Source organism: Peromyscus eremicus, chromosome 12 (genome assembly GCF_949786415.1).
Source record: "Peromyscus eremicus chromosome 12, PerEre_H2_v1, whole genome shotgun sequence".
In the NCBI taxonomy this organism is placed as follows: Eukaryota; Metazoa; Chordata; class Mammalia; order Rodentia; family Cricetidae; genus Peromyscus; species Peromyscus eremicus.
Window position 1 is genome coordinate 50,313,137 of NC_081428.1, and position 26,799 is coordinate 50,339,935.

The 26,799-nt window shown below is 40.6% G+C and overlaps 1 protein-coding gene across 2 annotated transcripts in view; it reads right to left on the reverse strand.

Moving 5' to 3' along the window:
- The window catches only part of Cfap44 (cilia and flagella associated protein 44), a 65,424-nt gene that overhangs the window by 15,775 nt on the left and 22,850 nt on the right, over positions 1–26,799 (reverse strand). For both annotated transcript variants that reach the window (XM_059277130.1, XM_059277129.1), the window contains 7 exons: positions 25,207–25,337; positions 23,433–23,629; positions 20,783–20,957; positions 14,037–14,214; positions 9,465–9,971; positions 5,907–6,110; positions 3,230–3,425 (listed from right to left, as the gene is read on the reverse strand). In XM_059277130.1, the coding sequence (XP_059133113.1) occupies positions 3,230–3,425; positions 5,907–6,110; positions 9,465–9,971; positions 14,037–14,214; positions 20,783–20,957; positions 23,433–23,629; positions 25,207–25,337 (1,588 nt within the window). The remainder of the gene's footprint in view (positions 1–3,229; positions 3,426–5,906; positions 6,111–9,464; positions 9,972–14,036; positions 14,215–20,782; positions 20,958–23,432; positions 23,630–25,206; positions 25,338–26,799) is intronic.

Below are 26,799 nucleotides of genomic sequence, written 5' to 3' on the forward strand. Positions count from 1 at the left end.
GTGTCACTACACTCCCTAATTTCAGTCTATCTCCTAAATGATGTTACGGTCTCCACTCTTGAGAGGGAAAGGTTATGGTAATCTTGGAGGTCACTGAGGATGAACATAAGGACTCTGTTGCAGTCCATTAACAGAAAGCTATTTCCTTCTAGTCAAAACAATGGAGTACCTCTAATCCTGGGCAGAGATCTGACATTCTGATCTGCTCCGAAGATTAGAATCTTATACACTATTGGGTCTGTCAATCACCTGGCCCAGAATCCATCCATCTTGGAAAGCTGATTTACCTATGGCTGTGTTAAGGAGATGGAGGAAATAATTATCCCTTTAATGAGGTAATATATCTTCCTCCCCAGAAACCCTGCCCCTACGCACTTGTTTGCAGGGCTCCCATTACGTAGCACTGTGGCCTTCCTGCTTCAACTCTTTTCTTTTTCTTTCAGATACTGGTCAAAGGTCAGCCATGATTTCCTAGTCACTCCAGGCCTTCTTACTCTTTTTTTTTTTCTAAAGACCCCCTCCCCTTCTGTGTGCAGTTGTTTGTCTGTCTTGCAGCTGCTTACAAACCTCCTGCTTCCTTATGGACTATGTGGTAGTTTGAAAGAAAATGGCCCCCAAAGGGAGTGGCATTATTAGGAGGTGTGGCTTTGAGGTCTTCTATGCTCAAGCTATACTCAGTGACACAGTTCACTTCCTGTTGCCTGTGGATCAAGATGTAGAACTCTCAGCTCCTTCTCCAGCATCTTGTCTGCCTGCATACTGCCATGTCCTGCCATGATGATAATGGACCAAACCTCTGATAAGCCAGCCCTGATGAAATGTTTTCTTTTATAAGAGTTGCCTTGGTCATGATATCTCTTCACACCTAAACTAAGACAGGCTATGTGACTTTTCCTTGTCTCCCTCCCTTCTGGAAACTGCTGAGATTTATAGATTGCTTGCCTGGTTGTTTCTCTCAAACTCTTTACAAAATTGTCCACAAGTTCCCTTCCAAAGCTGTCTCTAAATTCTTTCAATAATGAGACTAAGAACCCCTAGACAGAATTCTGATTTCCCTGTCACATAGGACTAGTATTACCCTCATATTTAAATTAGACAACGAGGAAGAGGGGAGGAAAAGATAAAGAGAGGAGAGGGAAGGAAGAAAAGGATGAAGGAGGAAGAAGGGGGTGAATGGGAGGGTAGGAGGGAAAGAGAGGTAGATGGGAGGGAGGCTAGGACTGCTGACCAATGGCCCACATGAATATTATATTAGCACATTTTCCACTGTTATAACAAAATACTTGAGGCTTAGCAATGCATACAGAAAAGTTTGCTATTTAGCTCATGGATTTGGAAGCTATGAAAGACTTCCAGTGGATGTCCTCATGGTGGAAGCCCATGGGAGAGGGATCACATGACTGAATCAAGAGACAGCCTGAGGAAGGGGCTAGTCTTGTTATGTTAATACAGCCTATATAATCCTTCTCCTATGAATGAACTGGGGCGAGAACTATGTTAATCCCTTGCAAAGGCAGCACCCCCTTCCCACTCACCTAAGTATCTTGCATTAAGTCCCAACAAGCATCAAAGTGAGGGACCCACACAAACCATCAGCACACTACAACAAACATGGGGGAAAGGCTTCTTTAAAAAACTGAGCAGCATACAAAACAATTTTATATTCTACCAGTGATGGTTTATTTCAAGGGAGAAGTCTTGTTCAATAATCAACAATCCGTTGATTGTTATTATCCACGTTATTTGGCAAAAAAAGGAAAAGGCCATATAGTCATCAATCACCATAGAGAAACACCTGACGGACTGCAGTACCCATTCATGATGAGAATTCACAAAACTGAGGAAGCCCTTCAGCCTACTGCAGGCGACAAGATACTCAACGGCAGAAGACTGACCGCTTTCCCTGAGAGGTTAAAAACAAAGCAGAGGCCTCAGCCTGCCACTCCGTTTCAGTGTAACTCTGGATGTTTGAGCCATGCAAAGGGCAAAATAGGAAAACATGGATACAGACCAGAAGTACAACAGTTCACGTTTGCAGATGAAATTATTTCTACCCAGAAATTCCCAAAGAATCTACCCAAACCTAGAACTCATAAGTAAGTCCATGGAGTATGAGGCAAACTCGTACCAATCATTTGCAGCCAGGTGGTAGTGGCACATGCTTTTAATCCTAGCACTCAGGCAGATCTGAGTTCAAGGCCAGTCTGGTCTATAGAGTGAGTTCCAGAATAGCCAGAGCTATAAAGAGAACATAGTCTCGAAAAAAACAAAAAAGAAAACAACAACAACAAAAATCATACTTCTGTATACTAGCAATAAGCATGAAAACACCAAGAGCAAAGGTATAATTTACTTATGATCACCCCCAAACAGGGAACTATACAGGTGTAAATCTAACAAAACAGGAGCAGGAGTTGTGTGTGGAAACGTAACACGCTGAGTAATAGGCAAACGTGCCAGGTCTGCCCAGAGACGTGCAGAGCTAAATTGTTAAATAGGTTTAGCGCAACTGTGGTAAAAAAAAAATTCTAACAAGATTTCTTTGTAGATATAGACAACGTTATTCTAAAATATGGAAATATTAAAGGCCTAGAACAGCTAAAGTCATTTTGAAAAATAAGACTGGAGTGGGAGGAACTGGTCTACCCGACTTCAGGACTTAGTATGCAGTTACAATAACAAAGGGCATAGGTCACTGTAACAAAATAGAGAACCCAGAGACACATAGGTCCAGACAACTGTAACGCACAGTTTGAAGGTCAAAAACAATTCAAAGGAACGAGACAACCTTCTTAGCAAACGCTGCAGATGCAAATGTTACCTGTGAGGGGAAAAATTGTGAGCAATATGTCAGACAAAGGACTAGTCTCTAGAACATGGAGAACTCTCAAAACTCGATGGCATGACAATCTTACTCAAGCATGTACAAAAGATGAGGAGAGGTATTTCACCCAAGATAGCAAACTATCCTATATTAATTCATACCAAACATACACACACACACACACACACACACACACACACACGAATGTACTCACACTCCAAGTGTTCAAACACACTGTAACACCTTATAGCCTCTGCTCTTTGATCCCTACGGCACATCTACATTGCCTGTGTGGTAGTGGGTGAAAACAGGCACCCAGCCAGAAAGACCAGTGTTTTCTCTGGTCTTTCTCTTTTTAGTGTTAAGGAGAAGAAAGGGACCAGCACGTGAGGGAGGAGCACAAACCAGCGTCGCCTTCAACTTCCTTTTTCTTTGCTCGCTTAATCTTCTTCTTCAGGACTTTCATGAGGAAGTTTGCAAATTTATTATTTTCTCCAAGGGCCGACTGGAACCCGGCATAGAGAGCCTTTTCCTGCTCCTGGAGCTTGGTGATTTCGTTCTTTTTCTCTTCCATCTCTTTCAGAGTTTCATTTATTTTCCACTAAGGGAAGAAAGGGAAGAACATTGTTGGGATTCTGCCACACCAGCTGTACGACCGCACATGCGCAGTTCAGTAGCTAAGCAAGGAGTCTTCCTTCATCAGTGCACTTCTTGATTGTGCAAATGCGCGCAGAGCAGTCATGCAATCAGCACATGCGTGGCATAGCTCTGTAAGCCCACATGCGCATGTGCAGGGGAAATCCTTAAAAAGCTGGTCACAGACTCCTCCTCTCTCTTCCTCCCCCTCTCCCTGCACACATCTTTCACAGCCCCCCCACCCCCAATGAAGCTCTGATACTGGGTTTTGTCGTGCCTCATGACCTTTCTCGAATGGTAACAGCACTGCTTATTATTTAAAACCAACAAACATAGGATATGTAACGTTTCTAATGAGCTGGCTTCGGAGGGCAATGCACTTTCCAATGCAAACCTAGTCTACAGACATTTTTAAGCTTCTTAATAGAAATTTACATTTCTTATGTTTGTAGAACTGTTTATTTGATTAAATTTACATTCTTTAAAAACATCATTCAAGTTCAGTACCTGTGGAATGTTCATTTAAAAAATTCAAATTAAGCCAAGAGGTGGTGGCGCATGCCTTTAAGCCTAGCACTTGGAAGGCAGAGGCAGGTGTATCTCTGTGAGTTTGAGGCCAGCCTGGTCTACAGAGCAAGTTCCAGTACAGCCAGGACAGAGAAACCTTGTCTCAAAAAACCAAAAACAAACAAACAAAAAAAAAACAAAAAAAAAAAATCCAAATTAAACACATTAAAATTTTGTTTTGTTTGCTTTGGGTTTTTTGTTTTGTTTTGTTGTTGGGATTAAAGGTGTGTGCCAACATTGCCTGGCCAAATAGGAATTTTTACTGACACTCAGATAAGATGGTGCCTACAGAGAAAACACAGACAAAGGGCCAGCATTCACAGCTGGATTCCTGAAGGGCCATCCCAGAAGTTTGACCAGGACTCAATCCTTGAAGGATTACCCACCAATGGGACCAGTGTCTATGACCAGATGTGCCGCACCCCAAGAAGGACTGCTAAGAGTCAAGACAGCATTTGAAACTAAATCTGGGACTAAAACCAGCACAGGAGACATGACCACATCCAGGGCTCTGACAGGCATCTGGAATTCCCAGGAGGACTGTCAAGGAAGCGAAGCTGTAGCCAGCGATTAGACCCTATGCCCCCATCCATCTCTTTCCTTCATGTTTATTCCCCTGTATTGAGTGCCCAGGGTCATCTCACATTCCCTCTCCTCCTTTCCTCCTCTTTTGTCTTTTTCCATTATCTCCCGTACCTCCCGTGCTCTTTTCTCAAAGATCGCAGGCTAGTCTGGTTGGCAGGGTTTTACTTCCAGAGACTTGGGACTCTCAGATGATCTCACAGCATATTTTGACCTCTCTCTTCTCATGTCCCACCCCTTGTCCCTGTTATGTCCCCACGCTGTTTACTATTCTGTTTGTATGTTGCTCGGTTAGGTTTGAGGATTGCTGTGCGTGTTTCTCTGTCCAGTCTGTTAGAGACATCCTTTACTGGATTTTTCACCCATAGCTCATACACTTCCCCTCTTGCCCTTATATCTTTTCTTTTCTCATCCTTTTCCCCTTCTCATTTTCCTTCATAATTATAACCCTCCATAGATTTAATAATCTCTGAAATCTGTAGACACTAAAAGTATCCCAGCTTTCCCCTCCCAGTTATTTTACCCAGCTTGATTTTTTTTTCCTTTCAAGGTAGATAACAATGAGTCCCCCAAAAGCAATCTACAGATTCATTGCAATCTGAAACAAAGTTCTAATGACATTCTTCATAGAAGAAGAAAATTAATCTTCAAATTCGTGGTAAGTACAAAATATACTGACAGTCACAGCAATCCTAAACAAAAATAATTCTGACGTAGAAATCACCACGATGTATTTAGTTCCACCACAGAGCCATAGTTCAAACAAACAAACAAACAAACAGAAAACCCTGAAACAGCAACAACGCAGCATGGTACTGGTACAAAATCAGATGTGTGTGTGTGTATGTGTGTGTGTGTGTGTGTGTGTGTGTGTGTGTGTGTGTGTGTGTGTGTGTGTTTACCACAGTGCATGCGTGGTTAGAAAGCAGCTTTTGAGAGTTGGTTCTCTCCTTCTAGCATATGGTTTGAAGGACTTGAACTCAGGTCATCAGGCTTGTTGGCAAGTGCCTTTACCCACCAAACTATCATGCTAGCCTTCTCTATCTTATTTTTTGGAGACAGCATGTCTCATTGAACCTGAAGCTTGCCAATCTGGCTAGATTGGCTGACCAATAAGATCCAGAGACTCTCCTTTCTCTACCTCCCTAGATTTGGATTACAGACATGGGCTGCTGTACCTAGGTTTTTACATGGGTTCTGGGTATTAAATTTATGTCCCCAGGTCTGTGTAGTAAGGACTTTATTAGTCCTCCCTAACTTAAGGGGAGCAGCCAGCTAGGGTTCACCTTGCTCTTACCTGCAGGTCTTGCTCCTCTTTGTCTAAGGAATTAACACGCTCTTGAAGAATATTTTCCTGTTTTTCAAAATTCTTGAGGAGAAGCATTTCTTGAAATAATGTGACATGGTGTAGGTCGGATAATTTCATCTTAGTATCTAGCTTCAGTTTCCGGTGTCTCAGAAGATGGAGTTCTGCATCAAAAGTGACAATCAGTTCCTTGATCTGAGATAAAAAAGAGATTTGAGGATGTATAAGTTAAAATGCAAATGTTCTTTTTCAAACTACCCAACAGTACTAATGTGACTATAATATTTTTCATTATACAATTATTTTGACTAGAGATAAAATTATGAGCTCGTTACAAACTCACTTATAAGTGGCATTAAATCTGTATAGATTAGTGGTGGGGATTCTATAACTCTAGTCCTCTAAGCCCCTTCATCATTGACTAAGTGGTTGTTCAGTGACATCCTTTATGGTACATCCTAATGATGTACCCTCATTATCTACCACACTTTCAATGCTTTCTCACAGTAAGTCTAAATAAACATTACCCTTAACTCCTAATATATGCTGAAAAAAATTGAAAAATATAGAATGGAGGATCAGTGTCTAACCCAATTGTCATCCGAGGGGTGTCATCCAGAAACTAATAGAAACAGATAAGAGAGACGCACAGCCTAACACCAGGCAGAGTCAGGAGAACCCTGAAGAAGACAGGGAGGGAGGATTGTAGGAGCCAGAGGGGTTGAGGACACTACAAGATCACAGTCCACAGAATCAACCAAGCAGGACTCAGAGGGACTCACAGAAACTCACAAGTCAGGACAAACACAGACCCTGTATGGGTCTGAGCTAGGTCCTCTGCATATACCTTATGATTGTGTTCTTGTAGGACTCCTAACAATGGGAGTGGGGGCTGTCTCTGACTCTTTTGCCTGTGTTTGAGACCCTTTTCTTCCTGCTGGGTTACCACATCCAGCCATAAGGTGGAGGTTTGTGCCCAGTCTTATTTTGTCTTTTTAGGCCATGCTCAGTGGACATCCCTGGGAGGCCTGTTCTTTTATTTATTTATTTATTTATTTATTTATTTATTTATTTATTTATTTATTTTTTAAAGGGAAACAGAGGAGGAGTTGATCTGGGGAAAGGGGGGGGGAACTGGGAGGAGTGGAGGGAGGGGAAACTGCAGTCAGGATGTAATGTATGAGAGAAGAATGAAAGTTAAAAAAATATGGAATGGAAAATATTTTTACATAGGTAAATATAATCATAGAGTCACAAAAAATCTGTTCAGTTATCACATTTTACAAGTGAAGAAATGAGGTTAAAGGTGAATTCCCTGTAATCAAGGATACCTTATTACAGAGGTAGAATAGAGATCTAACTCCCTGATCTGGACCTTATTCTACTATGGCCAAAGTGACTCATGTGTGCTTTGATTGGGCACAGCTCTATATACCCAGTCTGAAGAGGGAGCCCAGAGGTTTGACACCCCTGAAGAAACCCACACAGTGGGAAGAAGAAAACCGTTGAATGCTATTTGTTAAGTTGTACATTACAGAAAATCTAGACTGTCAGAAACTTAACATATATGAAGTCCCTACTAGAGGATAATGGACAGGAAGAGGCCTGCAGGTGTGTGGTGGTGAAATTGCTACAGAATTTTAGAGTACTAAATACAGAAATCAACCCAAAGAAAAGAAAAAAAATCAAGCTTTTAAGTAAGTGTAGTTATAGAATACATATTTGGCCTTCCCTTTATGCTTATTCAATAAGGTTGAATTCTTCCTAATTTCTCTGGAGGCAGGAGGACATTTTCTTTTTTAAAAAAGACCACATGGGTCTCCAAGTCTTTAAGGGTTATACCTATTCTGTTTTGCATGTTTTGTGATAATAAAGAGTGTTTTTCTTGAGCATTGCTGTGTTCCCACTTCCTGGCTACTATGTCTTTGTACGTGGTATGCCCAATAGACATTTGTTTAATTGCTAAAAATCAATAAATTAGTGTGACGATAGCAAAGCTTGTGAATGAACGTCTACTACTGTACGTCTGGCATGCCTTGTGTCTAGGCATCCTGGTGGAAACAGGAGAGGAGATGGGGCCCTCATCTGAAGAACTGTTTCATCTACTTTGGAGGACAAAACTGACACACGTGAAGCATCAGGAAAGACAAGTGTAAGTCGTACAGTCCTGAGCCCGGGTGCGCCAGAGTTCACAGACAAGGAGAGGGTGTGTGCAGAGGATGCTGGAGAGGGTGTAGACTGCTCTGCACTTTGAACAATGGCCTGGTTCTGGAAGGCAGTCATTGCAATTACAAGGAAGTGGTAGAGGAAAAAGCTCTGATATGAAATAGTGGTGAAGGGAGAGCCTGGGAGGCAGGGACAGTGGGAGAGTCAGCCTGGATGGAGTGGAAATGATGAAGAGTAAGGATGGGAAGCTACAGGCAGCACTACTGCAGGGTGGAGCTGAAAATTACCGAGGAAGGGGCTCCTTCTATAGGTCTGGTAGCAGGGTGCTATCTACCCAAGAAAGGTTCTCTTCCTTCTGTAGTTCAACTGTGTCCCACACTTCCGGTCCAAGCCTGGTTCTGGTTTTCCTGGAAACAGTACTTGTCATTTCTGGAACAGTTTTGAACCCTGCCATTGCCAGAAACACTCTCACCTATGGCAGCAAAGCAGGCATTAAAGAAAGAATGATAGTTATAGGATAGCATCTGTAATCCTAGGCTCACACCTGTAATCCCAGCACATGAGAGGCTGAGGAAGAAGGACTAGCTACAACTTTGAGGCTACATAGTGAGTTTTAGGCTAACCTGAGCTACAAAATGAGAACAGTGAAGGGGGTGGAGAGAAGAGACAGACAGGCAGGCAGGCAGACAGACAGACAGAGGATGGTGTGAAAAGCAGAAGGTTCCCCTTTTAAATACATTCTATTAATCTTCTTAAGTCTGGTTCTTTAGTTCTTTTTGCCATGATTTCACTTAGTTCCTTCTGATGTGTTGTCCTATAGGAAAAAGATACAAAACTCCAACGTTCTATAGAGAGCATGCTGTGGAATAATCCTTCTGTACACTGTGAATATGTATTACTCTCATTTGTTAATAAAAAGCTGACAGACCAGTAGCCAGGCAGGCAGTATAGGGTCAGACACTGAGGACTCTGGGAGGAGGAAGAGCAGAGTCAGAGGAGATGTCAGTCAGACACCATGGAAGCAGGACATGTAGAAAATGAGGTAACAAGCCATGAGCCATGTGGCAAAGCATAAATAAGAAATATAGGTTAAAAGATTTAGCTACTAACAAGCCTGAGCTACTGGCCAAGCATTTATAAGTAATATTAAGCATATTAAGCCTCTATGTCAGTTATTTCAGAACAAGCAGTTGGGACAGAAAAATTCCACCTAATGATGGAAGAAAACTAAGCCACCAGTGAATAATGAGCTGGTCAGCATTTGGGGAAAGGTTAATGTAGAGAAATTTGAAATCAATCAATCATAAACCATAAATAGTGGGATAGAATTTTCCCACTATTCATCCTTTTGGTTTTAAGTAGAGGGACATCTCTGTCTCTTACCCTGTTGCACAAATACTGTTGCATGTACAAATGTTTGACCTCATCTCTCTTCATAATCTCCACCTCCACATCACTCGGCTCTGCCTTTTCAAACTCTGATGACTTTGGAAGCTCCATGATGAACGTTGATACCTTGGATGACCTAGACAGGGAGTCTCGTGTTGTCACATCTCCTTCCTTTCCAGGTGGCATTTTGAGGAACCCTAACCCTCCTCCGCCTGTGCTAGTAGATCCTGTCTGTTTGCTATCTGTCTTTTCATCCTGACGTTTCTGTTGCTTTCTCTTAAATCTCAAGAGTGTTTCCTCATCATATTGAAATCTCCTTTCTGGGACTTCTTCTGGATACATCTGCGGGATCTGAGGAATGGAAATGTGCTTGGACGTGGGGATGGACATCTGAAGGTTCTTCAGTTCTTGTACCAGACACTGGATTTCCTCAATGACAGCCAACTTAAGATCTCGAAGGGAAAGGATGCACTTGTTCATGTACTTCTTCTTTCCATGGGCCTGAAACGAGGGAGAGAAAGGGAGCAAATCACAACTGTGTCACAAAGGGCAAGTCTGGGTGTCATGTACCCTTCATCTTCAGACTGGTGGGCCTAGGGAATGGTGAGCATTTCTGCTCAGTGCTCCACTGTGGTTTTTCTCTAGCCTTCAAGCGTCACCCGCTCTGACTGGAGGCCAATCCAGATGTGACCTCAGGAATCCATTTCTTCCATTGGTTCCCTCCCCCTAGTTTGCAAGGTTGACTTCCCGGTCCTTCACCTCTTCAGGGAGGTCTCTCAGGAAGCCTTGTGCCTAGCTGGACACTCTGTTATGGGAGAGGAAGGGCATTAACTAACTCCCTTTCCTAGAGGGAAATTTGGATCTTTTTTATTTCGATTCACCACAGCTGCCCACCAAGGACCTAACTATAAGTCATCCTGTTTTCATTCTGTATTTTGGCCACGTGCTTTCCTGTGATTCCTTTGTGGTCATGATCCTAGACATCAGTATCACAACATCCCATGAGATCCTTCTGTGGTTCTTTCTCCATTTATCTGAGCCAAAGCATACCTGCACATGTACTATGTATATCCATGGCTTGTTCATTACCACCTCTGTCCTAAAAGTACCTCCCAGCACCTGAGAGCACAGCACCTCCTGAGGCTGCTAGTCAGACTAAGGATTGCTTTGCATAAAATACAGAGTTTTTTAATAAAAGACCAAAAGCACTTAGTCAGGTAATCTTATAAAACTTACCTAAATATTTACTTTGAAGAACCTACATATTATTAAGACAAGATCAAGATGTTTATCTACTTGAGATTAAGTCTTCAATAAAGAACTGAGACTTAGAATGAAAAGTCAGCATCAGCTATGTGTGGAACCACCTTTAAAGTACTTAGAAGGCTGAGGGTTAGACATACATGAGCAAACATAACCATTCTAATGGCTACACAGCCCACTTCTTTGGGGAGCCCTGTGATAGTCTTAATTGTCAACTCGACACACTCTAGAAGCATCTGGAAAGAGTCTCAGTGTTGGACTGTCTAGATCACGTTGGCCTGTGGACATGTCTGTGGGGGCTTGTCTTGCTTATGTCCATTGATGTGAGGAGAACCAGCCCACTGTGGGTGGCACCATTTCTTGGTTTGCGGTCTTCAAAAGTGCAGGCGTGGAGCAGATGAGCTGAGCTGTGAGCAGGCATGGGTTGCTCTCGACGGCTGACATGCTATGATTGCTGTTTTGAGTCCCCACTGCCTTGACTTCCCTGCTCTGATGGACTATAACAAGGAATCATGGGCTGAAATTATCCCTTTGCCACCCAAGTTGCTTTTTGTCAGGTCATCACCATAGCAACAGAAGTGAAAGTAAGACAAGCCCTCTTTCTTTCTGGTTCTACAAATAACAAATTGAAACTGTAGTAGTAACTGACTGTTCTTGTTGCTGGGATAAAAATAATCTGACCAAAGCAATTTAAGAGAAAAAAAAGGTGTGTATTGTTTCAAGGTTTGCATTGTTTCATAGCTGGGAAGTCTTGGTAGCAGGAACTTAGGGTAGTTAGTCATGTTGTATCCACTGTCGGGAAGGAGGAAACAATGAAAGCTTGAGATCAGTCAATCTGGAACCCAAGCTGAGGGAATGGTGCCGCCCACTGTTAGGATGGGTTTTCTCACCTCAGTTCATCAAGATGATCACAGCACAGTCCCAAGGCCAACCTAATCTAAATAATCTCACAATATGTACCTAGAAGCTTGTCTCCTACTGGTTCCAGATGTCATCAGCTTGAAAAATCAATGCAATTACATAAATGAAGGAATGGAAGATATGTGATAAAAACATTTAATATTGTAGTGATCTTACATTGACCATGACAACAATTACTCACTGATTCTGAACATTCCATTAACTCTACAAGGCTATTATCATATTGTATTACTTGATATTAATACCCCTTAACAGATGAGATCATTCAGACTTAGGAGATTTATGCGAACAGCAAGATCCACACTGCTAGTAAGTACCAGCAATGCAGAAATAGTCCCCATCCTGCTGGTGTGCAGAACAGTGTGCTGAGATGCTGTATGGGGGCTGTTTTAATGCAGTGCATTTCAATATGATATAGCTAAGTTTATTCTGGATGCCACAGCTGGCCTATCTCTATGGAGACTGAATTTCAGGCCAAGCGGCCTGGGCCAAAGTTGTTGCCTGACATATGTGAGGCACCGAGTTTGATTCCCAGCACTGCAAAAAATAAAAAACAAAATAAAGAGGAAAGAAAAGGAAGAAGGAAGGAGAGATATGAAGTCTGGCTTGGCTGACTAATAAGTTACAGTGGCACAAAATATAGATTATGAGATATGAAAATACAGGCAATAGCTAAACAACCTCAGATGGACTTAGAATAAACATGGTAGCCAGGTGGTGGCAGCACATGCCTTTTATCCCAGCACTTGGGAGGCAGAGGGAGGTGGATCTCATCTCTATGAGTTCAAGGCCAGTCTGGTCTATGGAGTGAGTTCCAGGACAGACAGGACTGTTACACAGAGAAACTCTCTCAAAAAGTATTGTGGTCAGAAGGCTAGAAAAATGGGTCAGCAGCAAACATCATTTGCTGCTCTTGCAGAGGGCCCAGGTTTGGTTCCCGGCACCTACATGGGGGCTCACAAACATCACTAACCCCAGTTCCAGGGGATCTGACATCCTGTTCCGGCTTCCACAAGCTCTAGGCATGCATGTGGTATGCATACATATATTCAAGGAAAACACTCATACATAGAAAACAAAAATAAATAACTTTTTTAAAAAAGAAGGTACAAAGGTCTCTTTAAAAAAATGTTTGGTCAGGGCTGGAGAGATGGCTCAGCAGTTAAGAGCATGAGCTGCTCCTACAGAGGACCCAGGTTTGATTTCTGGCACCCACACAGCACCTCACAGCCATCTGTAACTCGAATTTCAGAAAATCCAATATCTGGCTTCTGTGGGCACCAGGCATGCACATGGTACACAGACATACATGCAGGTAAAACACCCTTACATAGAAAATAAATAATGTGCTCATAAGAATATATATCTGTAAATAATAAATAATACTAAGTTACCTTAGGCCAAAAAAACAGCTAGAAAAATAATCTAAATGGACACTAATAAGTTGTCTGAAATGTTGATTGTGACCAGAAGGATAAAGCTTTGGTCTGTGGTCTTTCATTTGTGGATATTAACTAGCATGCCAAGATATGTATACCACTGACATAAATAACATCTTTTGTGAAAAAGACAAAGACATACCTTCTTCAGTATACTTTACTTCCATTTCTCAGAAATAGCTAAAACATTCATTATGCTATCGAAGGGAAGTAGATCTGGCACCTTTGTCAGGAGACACCCTGAACTGTGTAGCCTGTACAAACACAGTAGGTGGCCAAGTAGCTAATCCCCCTTTAAAATAGAAAAGTAGCTAGGAACTTTCTGAGCCTATAAGTGTGAAGAATCCATCATCTGTTGGTTGAAATGGTGCTGGAGGAATTAGAATCCCTCAGAAATGAAGGAATGAACAAGGAAGAAAAAAAACATTTAATAAGAAACATGAGGATCAAAGCTAGCATGATAAGCCACACTTCAGAAAACTCAGAGAGGAATGTGTTACTTGGGTGGTATTTAGTTTCTGACAAAAGATGGAAGTATTGTAAAGAAAGTATTAAATGATGACAGTTTTCCTAACTGGCTAGTAGTCTGTAACAGCCAGAAAACAAATCTACTGAGGATTTCACTAAATTTCAGAAGTTCAATGTACATGAGACAATACAGTACTTTTCCCCATAAAAATGCTATCGAGCTATATAATTAACAGAAAGGCTGATTCTGCCATATGAGCTGATACATTCATAGACAAATCTCTTGTCCTCTCTGGGTCCCTATCTCACCATTTATAAAAAGAGGATGTAATATAGACTCCTTTAAAAATCATTTTCAGCTCTAAATTTCTATGTTTATATACATTTGTGGATCAACAGGATATATGGGTGGTTGAGCAGACTCGAGTTAACACCAGGGTGCTTCTTATTGCCATGGAGTCTGAAGGTTAAGTACCATTGTGTCAAGGTACCCCAGTTCCTCCTCCTTCTTGGCGGCATTTATCCTCATGTGCTCAGGTATCTTGTAGTCTGGGGCTGTCTTCAGATTGAAATCCCCCATGAACATTTGGGCTTCTCTGATGGCTTGAACATCTTTGGGGTCTTCGTAGTCATCATCAGGCTTGCTCTTGTAACTATCAGAGAAATTGATAACTTAGACATAAATGTAACAACGAACTCTAAATGTGCACTTGCTGCCTCCTCCCAGAATTCCATGCGCACAACTATAGGGAGATACAAAAAGCAATGCCAAATCATCAGAGAAGCTGAAGAATGGAAAACTATTAGCAAACCAGTTATATTGATACAGTTTGGGAATGCAGGGAAGGAAGACTAGAAAAATCTATAGGCCAGAATGCCTCAGTCTGGGGGGGGGGGTGCTCCTCTGGAGGAGTCTACAAAAATTTTTGGACATTATTTTCTTGGTAGAGTCCCCAGGGAACAGGTGTGGAGAGTGAAATGGAATGCTAGACATATTTGGTAAAATTCATTAATGGGCTATAAATGGATGCATCTCAGGTTTCCCATCTCCACACAAACTAATCAGTGGCAGCTTTCATACCAAGACAAAAACGAAGAATTCTCTCAAAAGAAACTGAACTCCTCAATTAAGAAGCTCTAAGGTATCATTGGGTATCCCTTGCAAGGTCTTTAATTGGGAATTTTCAACATCCCCCCCCCACAATCCTTGAAAGTAAAGTGTGCCAGCTGGTACAGGTGTGTATTCTTGGCCTGCAGCCAGCACTTTCTTTGAAGAGAAAAGCCCTTTGGGAACACATGGTTTAAATTAGCAGAGTAAGCCTGTTCAATCCGTGTATTCATTGACAATCATTCATATATATATATATATATATATATATATATATATATATATGTATCAGTGTTGTTTTTAAAGTAAGGAACAGTCATGGGAAAAAAATAAGAAGAGGGGCAGAGAACAGAAAACATGGCCGTGACCATCCTCATGATGTAAGCAACTAGAAATTTGAACCAAAAAAAAAATATGAAACAGCTCCATTCAGACATATAAACATCATCAAGAGACACAGAATATAGGTAATTATGAAACCAGTTCCTCAGAGAAATAAGATGAAGTATGTTTAGCCCCTGACTTTCAGCATGGAAGAAATCACTAGATTACAGAAGAAGCAGGATCAGGATCCGACTGACCCAAACACAACCCAGTGAGCTCACTAGTGGAGGAGACAGAGAAACCAAAGTAGCTCTGTCCTTGGTGGAAAGAATATAGAGCTATGTGAAATAACACTCTCTGAAATCTATGTGGCTTCCTTCATTTTGTGGATGAGTCCTAATCGATACACATGTCATGTGAAGTATGATAGAGCTTGGCAAAGAACAGATCATTGACAATATATGGTTACTGGAAAGGTGCAGACAAATACTGCTGACAGTCTATGCATATCTAGGGACAACTTCGTTTACTAGCTGAAAGACTTTATGGAATACGGATCATGGCTAACAGCACTCCTGTCCTAGGAGACCTGAACAACATGATTACTCACCTTGCCCTAGTCTGCCCTCACAGAGCGCTGTATCCGGCAGTGAAAGAAAGCACATTACTTATCAAGCACACTTGAACTTTCAGACAGAATGTAGCACCACAGCTGAGTTTTCAACAGATCTAACACAACTACTTTCTATTGACAGCTAGAGATTAAATAAGAAATCTAATCCAAAATCTAATTTTTAAAGCTCACACCTTTGAAAACCAAGCAGCAAATATCAAAGTAAAGCAGAAGTAATGGGGAAAAAAATCTCAAGAGATCATAGATACATGTGATATTGAATGACAATGAGCATATATGCAAACTTATGAAACACGGTTAAGGTCATGCTTAGAAGGAAATTTATACTTTGCAGGCTTATGCTAGAAAAGGAGAAAGGTATGAAATCAAAGCTAACATATTGAGAGCTGCTGGTAGCAAAAGGCCACAGAAATATACAGCAGGTGACAACTAGTGTTCAAAAGGTCACAAGGTCAGAGTCACAGTTTACCTACCAAGGTTACTAACACAAAATACCTTAAGAAGAGCCTGCCAATTCTTCACTTGTGCCCCCTCCCTCTGGTCCTGAGACCTTGGAACCTTGCATCACCATGGTAACAGCTCTGCTCCTTATTGTCTCTTCTAGGAATGTGCTATCCTTGAGGGTTTTGAAACTTTTCTCAGGACCACAAGGAGTCTCCTGTTAGAAATGTATGGATAGTCCGGCAAAAGAGGAGCTAAGAATGAGAGCTGAAAAGAAGCTGTAGATTTAGAGAAGCAGTAGAACAAAGAACAGCAGAGAGATGAGGAAGCTTACTTAGAACAATAAAGTAATGGACTGAAAGGGTGCAGTGTGCGTCGATTTATTCTTATACCCTCAGATAAGTAGGTTTCCTCACTGGTTGTCATTTCTTCCGTGGACTCAGGGAAAAAGCTCTTTGGGGCAGACACTCAAAAAGTTTTCGTTACTAACACACTCAGTTTACATTGTAAGAAGAAAGAAAAAAACAATCAGTGCTAAAACAAGGAAGGAAATCATTTTAAGATCAACAATGCAGGAAGTGGGCAATTATTTTAAAACCTATGGGCAAAAGTTAGTTTTTTGAAAACGTTAGTAAGATTAGTAAATGATAACTTAGAATGGCCAAGAAAAATAAATTAGCAACTAAACTAAATTCCCTTGAAAGGTAAGTGACTGAAACATATACCAAAGAAGCCACCCCACAGCAACAATCTAGGTTTGACAACAACAATTCCTTGAAAGACACAGATTGCAAAAACTGACCCAAGAAGAAATTTTAAAATCTAAAAAGCACTATCACAATAAATAGTTTGAATTTCTATTTGAAGTCATCTTCCAGGAACACTACAAAATCAGGTGGTTTACTCATGACTTCTAACAAATGTACAGAATGGTAGGCCTACCCAAACATCTTCAGAAAGCAGAATAGGAGCAAACGTCTTTCAACGGCTTTTGTGGAATCCATATTCCTTTCACAGCAACCCAGGAAACACATCACACACACACACACACACACACACACACACACACACTCAAAACTTTCAAGAACATAGACATAAAAGTTCTCAAAAATACTAGCAAATCAAACCGTGTATATTTTATGTCATAATATACTAGGATCAGAAGCTTTAGCCAAGAATTCTATTTTAATTTAACATTAGAAATTAGCTGGGTGGTGGTGGAGCATGCCTTTAATCCCAGCACTTGGGAGGCAGAGCCAGGTGGATTTCTGTGAGTTCGAGGCCAGAGTGAGATCCAGGACAGACACTAAAACTACACAGAAAAGCCCTGTCTTGAAAAACTAAAAAAAAAAAAAAAAAAAAAAAAAAAAGATAGAAAGAAAGAAAGAAATTAATCAATTCAATTTAATCCAAATATCAACAAATAAAAGAAGGACATGGTCATCTCAATTTACATATTAAAATCATTTTGCCTGACACTAGAAATATTATAGTATTTTCATTTTCACACAAGAAAAGTTTTCCTACCTTAAAAAAGGCATTTTTACTAGGCCAGAGGGCTGGCTAAGTGGGTAAAGGTACTTGTCACCATGGCTGACAGCCCGAGTTCAGATCCCACATGGCAGTAGGAGATGACAAACCCCCAACCTCCTCTGATCGCTACATGTGCACTGTGTCATGTCCCCCATGCAGGAAATAAATAAATGTCAAAAGAGTGTTTGTAAAAAGGACATTGTATAAAATTCAATACCCATTCTTAATTTTTAAAGCTAAGAATAAGCCAGACGTTCTGGCCCTAACCTGTGATCCCAACCCCAAGATAAGAGGGTAGTATGATTTTAAGACCAGCCTGGGTCACATGGTAAAACAACATCTAAAGAATAAATGAATGAATGAAAAAGAATTTATTCAAATTAATGAAAATTTGCATTTAAAATCATGAAGTGGTTCTCCCTAATATTGGAAATAAATAAGAATGTCTATTTCCATATTTTTAAGCAACATAGCATAACATGTTCCAGACAATAAGGTGAACAAAAGTAAGAAATAAGAAGCAAAAACATTACAAAGGCAGAATCAAATTGCAGAGTGATGTCAGCAAGACGGCAGAATATAAAGTTCTTGGCTCAGTGACACTGTATAAGTAATAGTTCAGTTTCCCTCTGTGAGAAACCCTGCAGATAATCCAAGGCTCCTGCACTGCAGGCAAATGGGAAACTGGCATCAGTGAAGAGAAGACAGTGACAGAGGACTCCTCACCAGAGTCAGTCTCCAGGACCATGACTGAGGGCCCAGCTTTCAGCCCTTTCCAGGGTAGAGAAGGGGTGAGTCTGCACTTACTTTGCTAAGGGGCTCCACAGAGAGCCGCTTTCTCAGAGCCATAAAGCACCGATGGGGCTAGACTGCACAACCAGAGCTGCCAGAAGAGTGAAGATGGACACTCAGGCTTTGGAGTCTTTCCTTTGTCTAGCACGTACTCAAGAGGTGAAAAAATTCCAGTTCCCACAATCTCCTTGGGGTTGGGGGGTGGTGGAGGGGAGTGAGCTGTGTTCTCCAGAGCCTCCTAAATAATTGGTACCTCTCTTGCCAGCTTTGGATCTCAGAATGAGAGAGAGGAGAGAGGGAGAGAGAGAGGGGGGGAGAGAGGAGAAGAGAAGAGAAGAGAAGAGAAGAGAAGAGAAGAGAAGAGAGCTCAAGGGAATTCCTCACTATAGCAACCTATTGTATAAGAAATGCCAAATGGAGTACTTCAATTTGAAATGAAAGAACAATGAAAAAGAAAAATAATGGTAAAAGAAGCATGGGACGCACTTGTAATGGTAAATATAAATGAATTTTAGTATTATAGAATGTATGTATTAGTACTCTAATTACTCTAATAATGGAGAGTAAGTAAAACTTAAAGATGACTCTCAAAAATAACAGTAACTTAAAAAGTTAAAGATACATAATATTTAAGTCGATTTAAATGGTGACAATAGTTAATATAAACTATGGGAGAAATTTAAGAGCAAATCATAGGTGGCTGGAGAGATGGTTATGAGTACCTGCTGCACATCACAAGCAGAAGAGTTCATATCCCAGCATCCATGTGACCAGGCAGGTGTCCCACAAATGCCTGTGACTCTAGCCCCAAGGGATCCAACAGTCTCTTCCAGCCTCCACAAGCACACAGGCATGCACACTACAAACATACATGCACACACACAGACGTACACAAATAAATACAACTTAAAAATAGAGTTTTCATATGCAGTTGAACTTAACTTGGTGTGATATTAAAATCGATTAAATAAGCCGGTTCAAAAATGGGCAAGAAGTTGAAGAGACGCTTCTCCTTGGAAGACACACAAATGCCCAACGGGCATGTTTAAAAAAAAGCAAAGAACTCAGGTGTAGAGGTTCATGCCTTTAATCCTAGCACTCAGGAAGCAGAGGTAAGTGGATCCCTGTGAGTTCGAGGATAGCTTGGTCTACATAGTGAGTTCCAAGACAACCAGGACTATGTAGAGAGAGTCTCAAAAGACAACAAAGTTCAACATTACTAGCCACTGGCAAAATATAAATCCAAACCACAGCAAGATGTTCACTTCACAGCCTTAAGGGTGACTAGGATCAAAGTACCAAAGAGCAAAAGCATTGGAGACGTGCAGAGAAATGAGAGCTCTTGTACAGTATTAGTTTAATAAAAGAATACTGTAGGGCTGGAGAGATGGCTCAGAGGTTAAGAGCACTGCTTGCTCTTCCAAAGGTCCTGAGTTCAATTCCCAGCAACCACATGGTAGCTCACAACCATCTGTAATGAGATCTGGTGCCCTCTTCTGGCCTGCAGTCAAACATGCTGTCTACATAATAAATAAATAAATCAGAAGAAGAAGAAGAAGAAGAAGAAGGAGGAGGAGGAGGAGGAGGAGGAGGAGGAGGAGAAGAGTGTAGACAGAAGTTTCTCAGTCCTGCCTGGTCCTGCCAGGGCAGCAGCTGATTTTACAAAACAATCATTCAGAGGCTAAATATTAATTACTATTGGGTCTAATGGCTTAGGCTTATTGCTGGCTAGTTCTTTCATCTGAAATCAACCCATTTCTATTAATTTATGCATTGCCACAGAGCCGTGGCATTACCGGTCTGCTGGCATCTTGCTCCTTGGGCGGCTGGATGGTGTCTGCCCTGACTCCGCCCTTCTTCTCCCTATCTCTCTGCTTGGATTTCCCACCTGGCTCTTATCCTGCCTTACCACAGGCCAAAGCAGCTTTATTTATTAACTGATGGGAACAACATATATTCACAGCATCCAGAAAGACAGTCCCACAGCAGAATAGTACCACCATCAGAGAACAACACAGAAGAAAAGTCCCACAAGAAAATGAAAAATACAAACTATTATGTGACCCGCCAATCTTATATTTGAGTACAACTGGCATAATATTCTCTATGATATTGTGACAGAAAATAATTTATTAACCCTTAAAAGTCATTCTGATGATATTAGCAAAATAGGCTTTTGGAAGCAGAAACTAAAGATTGTTGGAACGCCAGTGAAGCACAAACCACTTCAGAGTGATACCGACTGCTCCTTCATATCTCAGACATCCTGTTTGTATTTTTTCACTTCTTCATGCTAAGTAATGACCGTGTCAACAAAGGTAAAATTTATAAAGTTACATTTGTGGACCATATATTAGAAGTGTAAGATTATAGGTTAAACATGACTCACAGTTCATCCCACTCCTTTTTACGCTGCAGAATCTTGTTTTGGGCCCGTTCAGCTTTTTGTATAACTTTCTTTATTTTCTCGATTTGATTTCCTACCATGATTTCACTTAGGGTTCTAGGCCGAAATTGCTTCCCTTTTTCTATTATTGATTCTTCTTGTAGGGAAACACTTCCACCTGTACAAAGAATCACTTTTTCAATACTTTCAAGACAGAAAAATAACTCCCAAGTATTGTTTTCCATTTATGCACACACACACACACACACACACACACACACACACACACACACACACAAAAGATCAAGAGAAAATACGGAAACTACTTATCATGAATTCAACCCCCTAAGCACAGATGCTCCTTGACCTTTGCTCCAGGTCACATCCTGATAAAACCACTGTAAATTGAAAAGGACTGATTTGAAAATGCATGTATTATACCTAGCCCATAGAATACCTACATCAGCTTATACAACAGTCAATGCCTATTCTACAGTAAGATGTTGAGTATCTCATTTCATTTTTAAAATATTGTACTGACAGTGAAAAACAGAATGGCTGGGTGGCTGTACTTTCACACCATTACAGAGATGAAAAATGTAAGTTGAACAATCATTAAGTTGCCTACTATTTCTACTGTGAAAAATCAGAATAGAGATCAAAGTCACAAATATTGCTCTCAAACATTTGTATTCAAAAAGTTGGCAAATAACAGCACAGTTCCCAAGACGGGGTAGAAAGACCATGAGAGCCAGAGGATTAGAAAGTTTGCTATGAGACTGTTTCTCCTAAGAATGTCAGAAGCTCCACCCATAAAGTCTCATCATCATGACTGCCTAAACAGGGTGAACAAGGACAACAATAGACATACTAAGTGAATGGAGAAAAACCACAAGCCCTCAAGCCTACATAAAGAACTACAGGCAACTAAGGAACACTGAGAGTGGGAGAAATCATCTTATCCACAGAAGAGCACACCAATTGGTTATCCAATACCAATAGTCAGCTCCGGAAACATACATACAAGTAACATTATACAGACTGAGAAGGTTAGCCTATGAACATATACACGTATATGTACACACATACATATATGTATGTTACAATTAATGAAAAAAAAAAGAGGCCATGAGTTTGAAAGTGAACAAGGAGGGGTATGTGAGAGGGTTTGGCGAGAGGAAAGGAAAGGGAGAAATGATGTAATTATAATCTCAAAAAAAATAAAAGAAATTTAAAAATACGATTACAACAAAATGTCCTCTGATTTTGGCTTTTAAAAAGATTAAATGTCAACTGAGTAAATTTCACAGTTGAGTATAAAAAAAACTGTCAAAATAAAACCAATATCAACTACTTATAGGATGGTAAAAATAATGATGGACCACTGGCAGATTGAAAAAACTGAACAGTGGTGTTTGTAATATTGCATTAGGGACAGGGGATTAATTGGCATATAATGTGAGTCTTAATTGGACATATACTGTGGAGCAGTATAACTAAGTGAAATGGTCTATGGCTAATCAAAAAAAAAAGTTCTCTTTTTGAGGGGAGGACATGGCCACTGTAGGATTCTCATGCTCTTGTAGAGAACCCCACATCCAAATACATATGGGCACCCCTAAACGGACTTAGTAGCTTATTTTTTAAGACATGATGGGTGAGGGATCATATTTCATTATACTCACATATGAAATTCTCAAGAAAAAAGGAAAAAAATTAAAAAACTAGTCAGAAAGCACTTAAAATGACAACTATAACTTAAAACAATTGGCTTTATCAATGAATGTCTAATGAAGAATTACTCTCCATGTTCAAAACACATATAGATACACACTTAGATATACATTAAAATAAATAATAATCCAGGTGTGATGGCACACATCTATAATCCCTACACTTGGGAGAGGGAGCCAGAAGGAACAGGTGTCCAAGGCTAGCCTTGGCTACGAGTGAGTTTGAGGCTAGCCCAAGCTACAAAATAGAAATCAAAACAAAAAGTGCTATAAACACACAACTGAATTTTTTTAGTTATAAAGAAGAATGAAATTATGCTGTTTGAAAAAAAAAGATGTAATTATGTTAAGTGAATTAAGTCAGTCTCAGACAGATAAACATCTTCCCTGACACACCCGCTAGCCTTCTGGAGAAAAGTCAGTCAAATGGTCAGCCCTGGAAACGGGGCATGAACACAGACTATCTTCACACCTGCATTCTGTTTAAACCATGTTTTTTGGAAAACAGTTTGAAATACAGTGTTTTAGCTCTACATTTTTGGGGGTGGGAGCCAGGAATATGGGTAGAGGGGAGGGACAGACTCTGAGGGAAATTCTACTTGGAATTTTGAGGCTACTTGGATATGTGAAGCAAGAAAGCAGTGGCTTCCCACATTCTTAATCATGGTATGAGGGTGGTTTGCCTTAGCAGCGTGCATCCAATAAGAAAACAGGTACTGCGCATGGGCAGAGAGCTCTTGTATCTAGTCTTAGCTTGACTTGCGATATTACCTATGTCAAAAGAGAAGATCAAGAAAGAGTAAAGACAAACGCGGCTCCAGTCACTAAAGCAGGGTCAAAGTCCCTTCCTATGAAAAGTCAAGTCTGTTTTGAAATCTTCGCAATATGGATGTAAAGCCTCTTGTCGGCCGGACGCCCACCTGTTTCTTTTATGCTCTCCTTCCTTCCGGGTCCTTCCTTTTCAAACCTCTCCAGTTTGCTCGGTCTCCTCTCCGACTGACTTGGTCGTTTTAATTTGGAATACTTAGAGGGCTTCACCAGTCTGTAGGATGCTATCTGGTGTTCACTCTGGATAGCATAAACCACAACAGTATCACTTTCCAGTGGATCATGAAATCTGAAAAAAAAATAAATAAAATAAAATAAAATAAAACCGGTATTTGCAATAGTTACCATTTTGATCATTTTGCAATGATCACATATTACACCAATATGTTTATGCACTGCTCAAAATTTAGCCATACCTATGCCCTCAGGGTGCTGTGAAAGTTGGGCTAGACTTGACTAAAAAATAATAAAAAAAAATACTTCTAATGAAAGTACTAAACATTCCATTATTAATACAACATAAAATTTTGCTAATATGTGGTAAATAAAATTTTGTAGGTAGATTCCAGCTTTCTGGAAAGCAGATCATAACAAACTGAATATATGTAATCTACTGCCCTATGCATTCTAGATAACAATGTATGTGCACTGTGTAGGAATTAATCAAATAAGAACATGTAAATGGTATAAAAATGTAAATATCTGTGTGCTAGTAAGGGATTCACTAACATTTATTTACCAAAGATGTGAGAAATTGTTACTCCATTGAGATATTTAAGATACATTTTGTTTTCTTAAATTCTATGGTGTGCATGCTCACACACATGTGCTAATGAGATTTGTTTGTACATAGTCACTATGAAGTAGGCAGACTCTGGGGAGCTGAATATAAGGGTAGTTCTCAAATGCCTACCAAAAGAATGGCTGAATTTTGAGGCTGGAAAGATGACTCAGTGTCTAAAAATACTTGCTACCTTTGCAGAGAACTGGAGCTGAGGTCTCAGAACCCACTTTAGGCAGCTCACAAACTCTCATAACTACCAACTGCATGGGATCCAATGCCCTCACCTGGTGTCCATGTGTGTGCGCACACACACACACACACACACACACACACTCTTAAAATAAATCTATAAGAAGAAGAAAGACAGCTCCACGAATATTATGGATAATCTTAGACATAATCGCATGAGGGAGGCTAGATGCAAAAAAATCAGACTTAGCACTGCATTTATATGAAGTTCACAGATAAAACTGATGTATGGCAATAGAGATTCCTTATCAGATAAAAGGTATTAGCTGGAAGGAGCCATGAGGGACCTGGAGTGAGATAAATATTCTCTATCTCATTGGGAATCATAGATATATGTTCTAGTGTATGTTAAAGAAAGTATCAGGCAGTTCAATTAAGATGTATGCACTTTGCTGTCTATAAATCAAAACTCAATAAGGAGCAAAAAAATCTGTTTCTTCTGGGAAGCTGAACTGACATGCGGAGGTGATTGCTCAGGAGCATGCTATCTTTCCCTCTAAGTCTTCTAATCATGTTTGATTTTTTTTATTTAAAAACATGTATGCCTTCATGTTCATCTTTTAATTTGGCATAAAACAAATACTTTGTCAAAATAGAAACTAAATAGTCCTTACATAAATTTTAACAATATAATTGTCACCCAAATCCCCAACATAAACTAGAAGGAGTGAGCAGACAGCACAGGACGACCCAGCAACCACAGGAGGGCTGCCTGAGGTGTGGACTCGCTTACTGGGTGCTTCTTGAGATGGTTCACCTGGGCTCTGTGCAGGCATCACAACACACGACTCAAAAGTGTGCTTTCAAACATCTTAACTTGAGGGAAGATGTACCTGTTCTGGAGCTTCTTCAGGCCGAGTTCATATTTCTGTTTTTCCCAAGCTAATTCCTTTTCCACTTGCTGAATTTTGAAAATTGTTTTCTTATTGATTTCCGCATGAATTATGGCATCAATGTTGAAATCCTGTAGATAAGTTGATTTGTTTATCAAAAGGTTCTTATTTTGTTTTTAAATTACTGTGTGTGTGTGTGTGTGTGTGTGTGTGTGTGTGTGTGTGTGTGTGTATACATGCCTATGTGTGCCTGTGGAAGCCAGGTGTCATTCCACAAAAGTCATCCTCTTTGTTTCTTGAGACAGTCTCTCACTGGGACCTGGAGCTTGCCAGTAAGGCTGGGCTGAGTAGCCAGCAAGCCTCAAGTATGTCGGTCTCTGTCTACCAAGGGCTGGCATTATAAGCATCCTCCACCACACCTGTTTATGAGAATAGCGGGGATGGAATTCAAGTTCTCATATTGGCTAATCTATCTCTTTAGCCCCTTGATTAGACTCTTAACTATAACTCTGTTTAGGATATAGTTGAAAATGAAATAAAGAGGCTGGAAGGATGGCTCAGTGGGTAAGAGCACTTGCTGCTCTTGCAGAGAACCTGTGTTTGGTTCCCAGCACCCACATCTTGACTCACAACCATCTGTAACTCCAGTTCCAGGGAACTGAAACCCTCTTTTTGCCTTCCATGGACACTAGACATGCACATAAAACTTTTGGAGAATGAAAAAATATATAGCTCAATGATTATCAGGCATATTGAGTTTTACAGTAAAGTCACAAAAGAAGTAAAGAATATAAAATTGGCTTAAACACTTCTGTGATTGCCCTCATAGCTATAGCTATACTGTTGTCTTTCAGAAGTTTTGTGACTCGACCCATAGAGCTAATGACATATTAAAAGTGAAATGACAGAGTAAAACTCTACATGTACCTAACCAACAGACAAGCTATATCCCGACCTGTGTTTTTATTTTATCGTCTTACTGAATACAGAAAAAGAATGTCATAGAGGTAGCCAAATCCAGCAGTCAACTTCCTGTTGCATAGGTTCGTTAGCTTCCATCCCAACTGTGTCAAATTTTACAGCCCTGGAGATGGTGCAAATACATTGACTGGCCAGGTAAAAGAAGATTTAATAATCACGTCCCAATTTCTTTTCTGTCTCTTCGAAAAACACCACAACCAAAAGCAACTTGGGGGAGGAAGAGGATTATTTGGCTTATACTTCCGGGTCACAGTTCATTAATGGCAGAAGTCAGGGCAGGAACCCAAGCAGGAAGCAAAGCAGGAACCATAGAGGAATGTTGATTACTGCTGGCTCTCTGCCTCACACTCAGCCAGCTTTCTTAGGTATCCTAAGACACCCGCTTAGGGATGGCAGTTCGTGCCCACAGTGGGCTGGGTCCTTACACCAATCTACATCAGGACAGTGCCCCCACTGGTGTAGCACGGGCCAATCTGATCTGGGAAATCCCTCAGTTGAAACTCCCTCAGATGACTCTAGGCTGTGTTAAGCTGACAACGGGAGCTAACTGGGAAAATGATTTCTCTGCATTCATTGTGGCTGACAAAATAGTAATCCTAATCCAGGATGAAC